Here is a 13711-nt window from a genome sequence, read left to right as displayed (position 1 = left end):
CTACACCCCTACTTAAAAGCAAGATCTTCACATTAAATTCATCTCTTTATAATCCCATCTCATTCATGGCATTCAACAACACTACAAAATGTGACGTGTTATTTGATCTTTGAACACAGAACTAAAACATTTCCTTCACCTTTCCTTCCTCAAGTCTCCTGGGCACTTTTCTACACATGTTCTACACTTCTACTTGTCAATAACTTTGAAGCAACTCAATAATGCAATGTCAATCAGAAGGGTCTCTCCCTGTGACCCAGTGCCAGCATGTACATAATACAATAGCAAGCAACTGACACTAAGTTGTCACACATTTGTGACCTGTTGGTCTTGTAGCCCTCAGAGATGGACATCTTGGATTATTTTTGCCACCTACCGACCTATATTCTTTTCCCAATTAAGTCTTATTAGCTTCCTATGCCATCCAATGCTTTTAAATCCTTCTGGATCATCTCTTTGTGTTTCCACACTTCTGTTACAGCCCCACAAACAGTAAAGACTACTTACTTAATTCTAAATCCACAGACAAAAGTTAGACACAATTCAGTTTTTATTTTGGTTTTTTTAGTGTGTCTGTTGTTCTACAAAAACTGCACAAATTGTGTAACAGAACTTAAGAGGTAGCTAAGACTGTTAAAAACTCATTCACACAATAACGACATTTTTAAGTAACGATTTTTGTCCAGCAGAGACTTCTCTATCTGAATCAAAAAACTGTTATTGATGGATACTATAAGGATACAGTTAGATACTAATTTTTCAACAAACTACCACCATTATCATTCAGTACCTAAAATATTTGTGCCCTTGTTCCTATGCCTTTGTTGGCTACCTCTCATTTCTGTATTAATCTTCTCTGAACCCAACAGACTCTTTTATCTCACGCTTTCCAATTGGCAGAGAAGCTTTTGCTATCATGGAAACAAGAAGTCTTCAGCATCATTAAATAGGCAGGCAGGAAGATTATTCAATCTTCAATTGCTGTTTTATTTATCTTAACATCTCTAGATCCCAAAACTTTTTATTGTAATCTTATTTAATTGGGGTTATGGAACTTTTTTTTTTTAAATTTAAATTATTAACTACTTGACCCATATGCAGAACTGTGACATACAATGCTACTCTCTCATAAACAATACTGATGTCAGCTGGTCTCATTAGTAAGGTGGAATCAGAAAAGGTAAGAGTGATGCTATAAATCAGGAGAGCGTGAGATAATTTTTACTGCAGCAAGGCCTCTACACACGATGTTGGACATATCAACTAGTAAAAAAGAGCAAAAGACACCAGACAGACTTGCAAGCTTCTGGACACTGTAACACTGTTTCACGATTCTACATACTGCCAAGAAGTCAGGCTTTTACCTCAGTGTTTCAAGCCTCTTCTTTTGTTTCCCACTTTTGCTGTCACTGATTGCACTTTCAATATCTTCATGAATAAAGTTAGCCTAAAAGAGACAGGAAGTAGAAATCTTCAGTTATCAGCTAGATTATTCAGACATGAAATAAATATCTCCTTGTGCTTTTTTATGGCATCTTTAGATTTCAGAAAATTTTACTAAATACCATGTATTTCAAAGTTCTTAGATAAATTATTTTACACATAAACAGAACAGAGGAACAATGTTATTGTCTAGAAGTTGGTATTTTTGTCACTGTTCCAATCCCAAGGATTATCATCAGATGAGTATGTCATCTAGATATCAAATTTGTCTGAACAGTTGTAATTATCTCAAGTCAACCATTAGTACATAAGCTACTTTTTCCCCTCTGCACATGCAATTTTGGGTTTTTTTCAAGTGTGTTAGAGGAAAGACATTAAAAAAACTCCAAACCCAACTTAATCTACTGTAGACAGTAGCAGCATAAAGGACTTGGAAAATAACTTGTAGTGACATAGTTTCCTTTAAGAAATAACGATAGCCTCCAATTTCTCTTTGATATAACAGATGATGAATTTTTCAAAACATTTCCTAATCCGTAGGTCCCTGACTCTCCATAACTGCAGTCTGCCTCCACTAGTGGCCCACAAGTGAAATTTTGGTGCATGTCCAAGGCATTATTTTAACAGATCTTGTGTTAAAATAGGTCATGACTTCTCGTAGGATTTAGAATGCTCTGTTACATGTCTTCAGTTGACAAATTAATTTCCTACATAGCTTGTCAAAGCCCAAATCTGTCAGTGTTTGGCTCACTCTACAAGGTCTACATCCTTCTTAGTACTCTCATAATGGAGAAGTATGTGACTTTTTGTGAGGAATATGTAACTTCTGCTGGCACCAGAAGACTTTGATGAATTTAGGACCCAAGGAGATTAAGTGGCTTGTCAGGCTCTAATGAATTGTGCTACAGAATATGTATGAAGGATATATTAAGGTTAAAGAATGAATAGAAAAAACTTAAGAGGATTTAAAGAAACTTATACGAATTCCATTAATCATACTCATGATATTTATTGTTTAACAATTTTTTGTTTAGAAAGTACCAAATGCCCCAAATATTACTGATTTTTGTTATTTTATTATTGCAGAGGCTCCTGAGGTTCAGGGTAACTTTTAATCAAAAGTAAGAAAAATAAGGGAGAAAGACTTAAGTTTTAAAAAACAGCCAAGTCTCATAGACAAGGAACAAAAACCTAGACTATGGTCACAGACTCAAACAATATCTCAAAAGAAAAGTGAGTTCCTGGACTTCCAAGTCATGCTTATGTGCTCTGCATTCTTATTTGTACAAGAGGAACAATTTCAAAGGGTGAAAAAGTCAGAAGAAAAGAGACCACCTCTACACTTCAGGAATCTGGGTCTATCCAGACCTCAGAAAAGAATCCCTGCATTATTTAACATGTCACCTGAACTTCTCACAGGATTCCAATTTGCCTTGAAATAGTAAATTCTGTGCAACAAATCACACAATGACACAGTCTTCACATTACCACTATACCAGTATCAAAACAATTGCACAGTGTGATTAGGAATCCATTGGTTAAAGACAATATGAACTACCACAAAGAAATTTTTTAATCCCCATGAAATTATCAACAGTAATTTAAAGAAATACAAATTTTATAGCATAAATAACAGAAACTAAAACTTATAGCCCTGGAAAGAAAGAAGTACTGCAGAACACATGAAAAAATCTACACTTAAAGGAAATATTTTAATTAGAGAAAATCTCTTTCTTTGTTTTGCATCTACTGCAAGTAATATTTTCCTTTTAGTTACTTCTCCAGCAGAGCAGAGATGTAGACAGTTGAGAATGTACAGAAGGCTTAATTGTTTAGTGACAAAAATAGTAGAAAAAGGGAAAAGATTAAAGGCTCAGATTAATTCTTTGCAGATTATAAAATAAATTTGAGATAATTTAAGCTATTTTACACCACTGTCTTCAGAAGTGTGAATGCAAGCTACATACATATTTCAGATCTTTTACTCTTTTGAAACTTAAATGAACAGTCACACATTCCAAGAATTGATATTTGCAGTAACAACATATTTGAATCTCCACTTAGGATTCAGCTTACGTATTGAACTACCCTCTTGCAAGGCATACTATGCTACATTTACTATATAAACTATTATTAGTGTCATTATCATAAGTGCATTAAACCTAAAGCAGATTTATAAGAATAAAAGAACAGAATTATTTTCTACAAATCAGCTCTTCTGATTTTATCCACTGTATTTGCCAATTGATAAAATTTCCCCTATTCAAATAAGTCATAGCAGATGTCCATTACTATCTTACCTTAATCTCATCACATTGGAAAAGATGCAAATCAGGCTTGTTTTGGGTTGATTCTTTACATATTAATGCAAGAATTGAATTGTAATTGCATGCATTCATCACAGCTTGGCAATGCTGAATTGTGCTTAAAGGAAAATTCTCCAGTTCATTCTGTTGGAAAAGAAAACATCAAATGTAAAGCATCACCTTACTGTACAGTGTCCCGATCTCAGAAAAGCTGCATGAGTTAAAAAGGGAAAGTGATAATAAGCTAATTAAAATACCGAATCTCTCATACATCATTTTTCTGCCTGTTCCCTTTTTCTCTGTCTCTGAAAATGAGACTGCCACTCACAGATCTTACCTTTGATTCCAGGTCCACCAAACTGACAGCTTTGTCATCCACTTGAAGAATCATATCTTGAGTCCACACTTTGCCTTTGGCATCCAGCAATTTCAGCTTCCTTATTCCATCATCTACTGTAATCATTGCCTCTTTTCGGTCCAGAACAAAAGTGGTCAAGTGCTAGTGAATGAGACATATTTAAAAGAAATAATCATAATTTTCCCTATTGCTCAGCAGTGTCAGTATTCGAGTTGCCAGAAAATAGCTACACAAAGTATTCATGAATACAAGTGCCTTTGTATATGACAGATCCCACTAATATGCCATAAGAGAGGTTCCTTAGTCCATAATGTCAATGTCACTTTAAGTCAATTGATTTTTGTAACTCACTTTGTCATCCTTTGTCATTTCCTCACTACAATAAGCGGTTAGACTTGAAGGCATAATCTGGCATCTTTCAGATATCAAAGTTAGAATTAAACCCTATTTAATTAGCTTTCTCGAGGAGTGAAAACCTGTCTTTCTTGGAAAGCTGAATCCAAGAAGCATCAGCAGAAGTTTCCCAGAAGCATCCTCCTAGTGTACCTCTACCACCGCCCTGACCTGGAGTGACCTCATCTCTTCCAGAGCTGCCAGCTAGCCTGCTGATAGTAACCATGATAGGCTTGCACCTGACTGGGATACCTTATGGACAAGCTGGTTGCTTCTCATATGTGAATCCCAGTAGAGACATAGTATACTAGCTACTCTTGCTCACCATCGACTTGGAATATTCTTCAATTAGTCGTCTAAAAATTGAATATTACCTCACACATTATATTACTTCAAGTAGCCTCCCTGTCATTACTGTTTTGACGATTTCTCTTTCAATATTGCAACCATGCAAGAAAATATGTAAAAGTATTTCATTTTTTTCCAGGCATAAATTCAGCTTCACATTTCTATTGAAGACCTGATTACACTCATTCAAGCTGAACCACTTTTAATATGTACCTGAACATCTATTTTCTAAATAAAAAAGAAAAGAAAAAAGTAAAAAAAATAATAATTAAATGTGTTTTCTTCTTTTACAGGATAACAGCACTTAGTAATGAGAGACAAGAGAGTAGATACAAGCTGCATGTAATCAAAGTATTTAAAAGAAGTGAAAGAAACTCTACTGGCTGCTCACACAGGAACGCTTAGACTCCAAATACAAGTAACTAATTTTTATTCCGATACAGAAACCAAAACCAAAATAGACAGATAATTAGATGCTACACAAATATTAATTTGCAAACTGATCATAAGATAGAAGCACTTGAAATTAAGACTATTCTGCATATGATCTCACAATTTACAGCTAATTTAAAACCCAGCAAAAAGGAGCTGAGAATCTATGGTATTTGCAAGATTTGGCTTAACTCGTGATAGTGGTCTGATGATAGTAGGAGAAAGTTTGTGCCAAAGTAAGACTACAGAATGAGGCATTGCACTCTCAGCTTCTTATGCCTCCTCAGCCTACTCACAGGCAGGGGAGGGTGAGAAGTAGAAAAGGCCTAAATGCTGTCCAAACCCTGCTGGGCAGTAACCAAAATGTCCCTGTATTATCAACATTTTCAACATAAATCCAAAACATAGCCCTGTAGCAGCTACTAGGAAGTAAATTATCTCAGTCAAAACCAGAACAAGTGTTTAACAAGCTACATATGGGCAGACAGGATTACTCTGCTGAATATTTTAAATATATCTGCTCTCGGATAAAATATGACAGCAGCATGCTGTAATTCTGTAAAGCAGCTTAAGAGAGGAAGTAGCGTACTTTACACTGGGGAAGAATCTATGTAAACAGAATATATTTGTTTAACCACTATATAGTGGTATAGAGACTGAGGCTTTTAGGGTTAATGCTCCTTTCTGAATATTCTGTCATCTCTGATGATTGTAACTGATCTAAGTATTGATTTTAAATATCATACAGTGTGCCTTGCCAACAGTATAGTTTTTCTGCTCTGCCTCAGCCTTGCAACAAGCCAGGTTCCAAACCACGGCAGCACAATGTGTTGAATTGATAACCAATTGAGAACTCTTGTCCATTTGCCAAACTACACACAAATTTCAGCTCATTATGGCAAAGCTCTAGAATTTGAGACATTTCAGTGTAATCTGTTCTGAAGTGACCTCAGGTTGGCAGGATATTTTGGAAGATGTATATGCCTTCAAGCACATTTATCCTCAAAAATTATGTAGGAAATAACTGCTTGTAACTGAAAGCTATGATTATTATATCACTCCTCGTCTCACCTCTACATGATACTGTGAAGTTTCAGATATGCTGCTGGCACTGTCTCGGGCATAGTTCTTTCTTTGCTCTAGAGATGGAAAGAAAAGAAAGAATGGTTATTCATTCAACTTCTTATCTTGCTGTTTTGAATACTTTTGAGAGATACTTAAGATTGGTTTTATGTATGAAAACAGAAGATCAGGTGCTGTTATTTCTGTATTTTGACCGAAAAATCCTTCATCTCCACATAGTCCAGCACAAGGATCATACTTACGTTCACGATGTTAACAGAGAGCTGGTGGGTGCAAACAAAAGAGTTATCTTATTCCAGTGAGTCAATAGACTGCAGAGGAGGAATGCTCTGACTGGAAATGCTTCATTCAGAAGCCTGATTATTAAAATCATTTGCTTGACACTTCGGTAGCAATATGATAACTAGCATCAGTCCTACTGTATTTGTATGAATACACTTGAACGCAAAAACATTTTCTGATATACATAAAATTTACATGTTAAATCTGCAAAACTACAAAGCCACACACAAAACAGACCTGACTCATCCTTTATTTCTTTCTAAAGTATTCAATTTAATGAATTACTAATGTAAATAATGCATGGAAAGGAGTTTAAAAAAAAAGTCAAAAAAAAGAAAGAGATAGATACACACCAAATATCTCTGAAAAGAAATATTTTCAGCTCACAACACACAATGCTGCAAAATCAGAAACGTCATTTGGCTTTTATTCTATACAATAGATTAATATTAAATGAAGAGAGGAAGGAAGGGAAAAAGCACAATGAAGGTACAACATCACCACACCACAAAATAATGAATTTAGATGAATACTGAAGAAAAACTTTCAACTTTAGTGGAGGGGAAAAAAAAGTAACATTTGGAAAGTTATTCTCTTTTTTCACTATAATCATTTTACTGTGTGATCTGGAACATCAGGAGCTTTGTCTAAGGAAGAAAGTCACTAGAAGACGTGGCTTAGAGAAGTTCAAGGAAATTGTAAGAATTCTTTTCTCTCCATTTCATTAAATAACTTGATTTCTGTTCTTCAGGTAAAATAGGCAGCTTTATTTTGTTCAGAAGGAAAGTACCTGATGTACAAAATACATTCATTTCATTATACTTGGAGTGCTTGGAGATAAAAGTGTGTGAGACTTTTGACAGGAAAGTTAAGCTCCTTTCTGCAAAACAAGCAGATGATCTGTGACATACTGAGATCTGCAGTGAGGACAGACAAAAGAGTCACCCTATAAATGTTTCTTCTGTGACCAGGGTTCCTTCAGACAGGAACTTCAGGTCCTGACAAAGACAACAGTGTCCTCATTTTCAGATGTCACTTGAAGATATCATTTCTATAATCACATCATTATTTCTCCAGTTCTCAGTGACTTCAATGAAAGATAATATAGTTTCTGAAATCCCTCACTGGCTTGAAGTCCCCCTCTCATGATTGCAAACACCATTCATGCAACAGAGCCATCCTGGCTACTGATCCAGCTACTAGGATTGTTTTAGCAAAAGAAGTATGCAATGTATCAGACAAATTCAAGAACACCATGGATTATAGAGAAGTTTTAACTAGGTGCATGAATATTTCAAAATACATGTCTTACTTTCATTATCCATTATTCTGAAATTCCAGAGCAGAGAATCTACAATGATTCTAACTGTAACTATTATTTCTGCTTTTGCAGCATGTTACTTATTTTTTTGGTTGAATTTCTTTTTAATCACAGTAGACACACACATGCACACCTCAACAAAACCATCAGTAATGCAGTACTCTCTGACTTGCTACCTTTCTTTTTTTGTTTGGATGATGATCTGAAGAAGTAAAGTCCATCTGTTCCTAACAAAACAAGGGAATTAAAAAGCAATATATAACTTAATCCTATAAAATTATTTGCATCTCCAAGGGGATCAGTTAACAATACTATGTTATGGACTGTGATAGCTCAACGCTGTCCAGTAGAAGGAATATATGCTAAAAAAAAAGTAATTTGTTTCAATTAACAATGCATCTAATACTCAGTTTTGACTGTTATTTTCTTTTAAGTGGAACAAAGTAAACAAGGGTAAGAAATTTTACATCCACTGTAAGACTCATAAACCCTGTAAACAATAACAGTTGCAGTCATTTTAGATAAAGAAATTCTGGCCTATGTAGAGGCTCCAAAGGAATTAAAAAGCACAGTAAGTTTTTCAAGAGATTCCTTGCTCTGATTTACAGAAATTTTGTTCTATGTTAAGACAGACTATCCAAAACCATTTGTAGCACTGATTAACACACGGCTTTCCACAGAGCAGCACAACACTCATAACAGACACAATGGCAAGGTTTTCAACACACTACGCTGTGGTAAGAACAATAGTGTTTATATAACAGACAGAGCCTTCTGAATGCTACTGAAGCCTGTGGTTGCCTACATGAGTGCTATGGAGAGCCCTCAAGTTCTGCATTCTTAACTATAACAGAATAGCAATAAGAACTTCAATAAAATTTCCTATTAGCAAAAGTCAAGCTATATTTGTATTAATAAATAAAACATATGGTCACCATAAAACTGACAGTCCATGCTGAGTTCAGAAACAACTCCTATTTACCTATTTACTTCCTTAATGAAGGCAGAATGATTATTAGCATATGCTAGAGATCCAAGTTATCATTTAGAATAGAATATTTCAGTTGGAAGAGACCGACAATGATCACCTAGTCCAACTGCCCAACCAGTTCAGCGCTGACCAAGAGTTAATGCACATTGTTAAGAGGGCATTGTCTATATGCCTCAAACATTGACAGGCATGAGGCACCAACCACCATTTTTTATTACCTTTGAGGTCCTTCTACCAAAAAATGTCATGTAAATTATTTTGCTTACACAGACTTGGAGACTCCCTTTTCTGAGAGTCCAAGAAAGTGATACAATCTAATCTCTGCAGTGAAGCACGCAAAATAAAACTGTGGAGACTTCCAAGTCTTGTTGCAGTTACAGACCAATCAGAAAACAGAAAGAGAGGGTACCTCACAGGCTCTTAGTTACTTCAGCTGTGGTTTTGGATGTGCTAAGAAGTAGTCAATAGCAGTTGTGAATGCCGTCAACACCGCTACAGAGGAGCTGGAGGTAGATTTGAGACCCTGAAATTATTCCACCCTGAAATTATTCACCATTCAAAACACATCATCTAAGAAGCACCCTAGCATCAGACAAAATTCTTCCACTGCTTCTGGAAAGGTTTTGCCTCAACCTCTGTTTTTCAAAATTTTTACAATTCAATAGTTAGAAAATCTTTCTCCTTTCCAATACAGGCTCAATCCAGCTGCTAATCACCCAGGCTCCCTGAGAGATGGTTTTCTTGGCTGCCTGGCAGAAATTGCACTAAATGAAAAGGGCCCCCCCATGATAATACAAACATAATGCAGATAAAAGGAAAGACTGGTATCTAGAACATATTCCTTTCCCCATAGTTTTTGCCAGTAGCCCAAAACTAAATCTTGGCCTCTGCTTTCTCCTAGTGCCTGGCTCATATCCCAGATTCCACCTATGAACCTCTGCAAGTTGTCACCTTGCCCTCAGAAAGGAGAACACAAACCTTTTTGTACTCCTTTCTGCCGATGTGCTCCACTACCTTAAGCTTGCAGGTGCAAAAGAGGCTGTGGGGGGTACACAGTTGGGACAGCTGAGCCCAACTGACCAAAGGGTTATCCCATACTGTATAATGTCAGGCTCAGCAATAAAACTGGCAGGTAGTCTTTCTAGAGTAGCCCTTGTTCAGAGACTGTCTGGGCATTGGTCTGCTTGAGGGAAGTGGTGAATGATTCTCTTTGTATTACTCAGGTATTTTTACTCCCTCCACTTCAGTCATTAAGCTATCTTTATCTTGACCCATCAGTTTATTTGTGCTTTTGCTCTTCTTATTCTCTCCCTAATGCCACTGCATGAAGGAGACAGAGAAAATGAGTAAGCAATTGGGTAGATCCTTATTTGTTGGCTGAGGTCAATTCCTGACATGGAAAAAATAATAAATTCAACTGTTTTGTATACTCCATTTCACTCTCCTAATCCTCCTGGATCAATCTCAGCCTCTCACAAATGCGTTCAAGCATGAAGAGAATTATTGAAGCTAAAGTGGAATTCTGCAACAGAGACTTCCAGATAGGATGTATAAAACTATCAAAGGATTAAAACAACTATCCCACTATTGAGTTTTTTCTATTTACTCTGCTTATGGCAGCTCTTATATCCAACATGTAAAATGCAGGGCAGCCTTAATACTGCAGTTAGCTCACACACTGCTGACACGCTGCACGCAATTTACCTAAAGTATTTTCCCTCTGATAATGGAAAAGAAAATAAACCAAAAAGGGCCATGGCAACAGACACTTAAGTTAGTTTCTCAGTAATAATCTATAACAAATGCAACCCAGAGGAATTTTATGAAAATTAAATCTCTTGCAACACAACGGCATAAACTTAAAAGCAGCAGAGCATTTCACTCTTAAGTCCTGACTGTAAGATCTACTAGCTACTAAACCTTTCAAAGGCACAGAAACATTGATCCACAGAAACTAATAATCTTCTTGCTGTCTGATGTCTGATAGATGCTACTGCTAGTCATGTCTTTGTGAATTTATTAAACTCACATCATTGCCATCAGGAATGGACCATGTTTCTGGTTTCCAAAAGATGTTAAAAGGTATTGATTTCATACTGGTTTTGGAAAAAAACACTAGAAAACAAAAACCAACCTCTTCATCAAAGATGTTTAGCCAAGTCAGAAACACTACTAGATAGCGCACAACAGACAAACAGGTCTCAAGATTGCCTCCACTCATTCTCTTCCTTGCCCTCACTACACCAAGAACCCTGTACTCTCCTCAGTTATTTCTGTGAAGGACCATTCCATACTTTATAAAGATAACTAATACACAGTTTCAGACAAAAACAGCAGTGTTGTCCAAGGTCCTTTGAGGCTATGAATAGAACCTGACTTAGTCAGGGTCTTGTCTCACCCACTTTCCACCAGGAAGAGTGTACAGCAATACAGCAAATTAGAAAGCTGCTTGATAAACTCTACTGTAGCATGATTCTGTGTTGCTGTTCAGAAGACCACACAGAGAAATGTATCACTATAAGAGAAATCTCATTCTTTATATAGATAGGGAAAATTCAGACCAGAAAAAAATGCATCTTGGGCTGGGTCTTAACAGATGACCTGGTTAGGGTTAGGGCTGTGATAACTAGATACAATGAATTTTCAGTTCCTGAGAACCTAAAACAGAAATGAGTAATCTCAATGCCTAGACTTCTAGATTTCCACTGATGTCTTACAAATAATTGCACAGGCCAAAAGTAATAAATGTTATCAGTGCTATGAAGGGTAATGATGGATTCCACCTTCCTCTTCCATAGCCAAATTGGATAATGCCTGTACAGTGTACAAAGAGACAAAGCTCTAACATCTGATGGCGATCCGTGTGGACATGGATTATGAATCTCCCTCACAAGCTATCCTAAGAATCCTGGAGTGACAGCATAAATTCTTACCACACATCACTGAGTTTACTACCATATATTTGTGTTTTGCATTGGATTGATATCCCTTTTAAGAATGCACTGCATCAGCTGGAAAAACTCAGGACTGAGAGCAAAGTGCAGGAGATGTGACTTACGCACCCAGGGAGAAAGGTCAAAACTTGAATTCAAAACAAATCCCATTTTCACAGGAGCACACACTGTCACTTTCAGAGATTTATGCCACAAACTTCTCCCTCATGGCTATATGTAACTCACTGTTAAGCAAAGTGTGTTGTTGAGGAATCACTTGTTAATTAATTTGAGTATCAAATAATACAAGCATATTACATGGATAACTTCTTTTAATGGGCTCATTTGCCAAGTCTACTATCTGTTTGTGATTCCCTTGAATCAGCTGCACTACAATTCTTGTTCTGAATGAGGTATCTGAGTAATGCAAAAATACATATGCAATTTCTCTGCTAGCACCTAATCACAGTCATGACAGTATAAACACAACGTATAAAACACCTAGTCTTTTCTGAGGTCGTGTGAAGACAATTTTAGCATCATCTTTCAATTCTGTATCATATAATAATCTAACAATTTGGAGGGAACCACTAGCTCACTGTTCCTGGGGAATGAGGCTGCTTGATGCTGTCACTTGTTGGCAAACCCCCAGCACAGCCCTGGCTATTGGCGCCAACTGATGCTGTACGTCTCCCCACAAGCAGAGATGCAGAAGACAGATGGAGCAGCCAATGTTAGAAAAACAGATGACAGTATGAGCCAAAACCCATTTCAGATGGAAAAATCAGGAAGTAAAAGATGAAATAAACCCCACAAGAATGTGCAGAGGGCATCTTAACTCACAGTTCAGAGAGAGATTTATCATGCAGGTAGAAAACAGTTCATTTCAGGAAGGAAATAAGTGAAAACAAAGGAGTTGTTTGATATAGGAAAAAAGACAGTTGCAAGGAAGTTTTTTCTATCAGATAGGCCTATCAGAGATAGTGATGGCTCCAGTCTAGTTTTTAACTGAACTGTCTGTAACACCAATAAAATTCCAGCTTCCTTTCCGACCGGCACTGTGGCCAACTTTCTGCTTACTGTTCAAAGGATTGAACCATCATGAATAATTTTAGCACTGGGACTCAAGAGATAAATTTAATGCCATTATATATATATATATGCATACACATATATATAGTAATTATATTTTGTTTTGTTTTGTTTTGCTGTGCTTGAAATAAATTTAGTTCAAAATCAAGTGGTCACTTCGGAGTACAGGTACTACCTTCATTTGTGGATACCCATGGATAGGTGCTTTAGTCCAAATGATATTCAAAAGTCTTCCCAGAAAATGAAGTTTGTCCTGGACAAAGTTTGCTGCTAACATTACATTGGCATATTTTATCAAAACAAAAAAAATGATCCATTTCACTTTTACAGTAAAATTAAATCTTTTCCCCCCCAATCTCAGTGTATCTATTAAATATATAAACTTTATGTATTTACATAATTTGATTTATGTACATGTATATTAAATGTACATATATAAATAAAAAAATTAAAGCTAGGACACCTCCAATCTGCTTTATAGGCTTTTAGTCTCATAGATCTCAACTAAAATATTTTATTAGTTATAAATCAATTATAAGTAAAGTATTTTATAAAAATCATTTTTAACACATTTAAACAATTCCATTATCATTCCACTGCTTCCCACCCTGCTTGGGAGAGCATAGAGAAAAATCCCTAACACCAGACTTCACATACGGGATGCAGCACAATGGTAATAGTTGCTAAAATGAAAAAGAAACACACATATATATATATATATATAAAATT

The 13711-nt window shown here is 36.2% G+C and overlaps 1 protein-coding gene across 6 annotated transcripts in view; it reads right to left on the bottom strand.

Annotated features, from left to right (window-relative positions):
• EPS8 (EGFR pathway substrate 8, signaling adaptor) overlaps positions 1 to 13711 on the bottom strand; it is a 133454-nt gene that overhangs the window by 36513 nt on the left and 83230 nt on the right. For all 6 annotated transcript variants that reach the window (XM_061988861.1, XM_061988860.1, XM_061988865.1 and 3 more), the window contains 4 exons: positions 6352 to 6419; positions 4087 to 4248; positions 3744 to 3893; positions 1365 to 1447 (listed from right to left, as the gene is read on the bottom strand). In XM_061988861.1, coding sequence (XP_061844845.1) covers positions 1365 to 1447; positions 3744 to 3893; positions 4087 to 4248; positions 6352 to 6419 — 463 coding nt within the window. The remainder of the gene's footprint in view (positions 1 to 1364; positions 1448 to 3743; positions 3894 to 4086; positions 4249 to 6351; positions 6420 to 13711) is intronic.

This window comes from Colius striatus, chromosome 1, assembly GCF_028858725.1.
Source record: "Colius striatus isolate bColStr4 chromosome 1, bColStr4.1.hap1, whole genome shotgun sequence".
Classification (NCBI taxonomy): Eukaryota; Metazoa; Chordata; class Aves; order Coliiformes; family Coliidae; genus Colius; species Colius striatus.
Note: the sequence above shows the minus strand (reverse complement) of the source record. Positions and strands in the feature narration are given on the sequence as shown.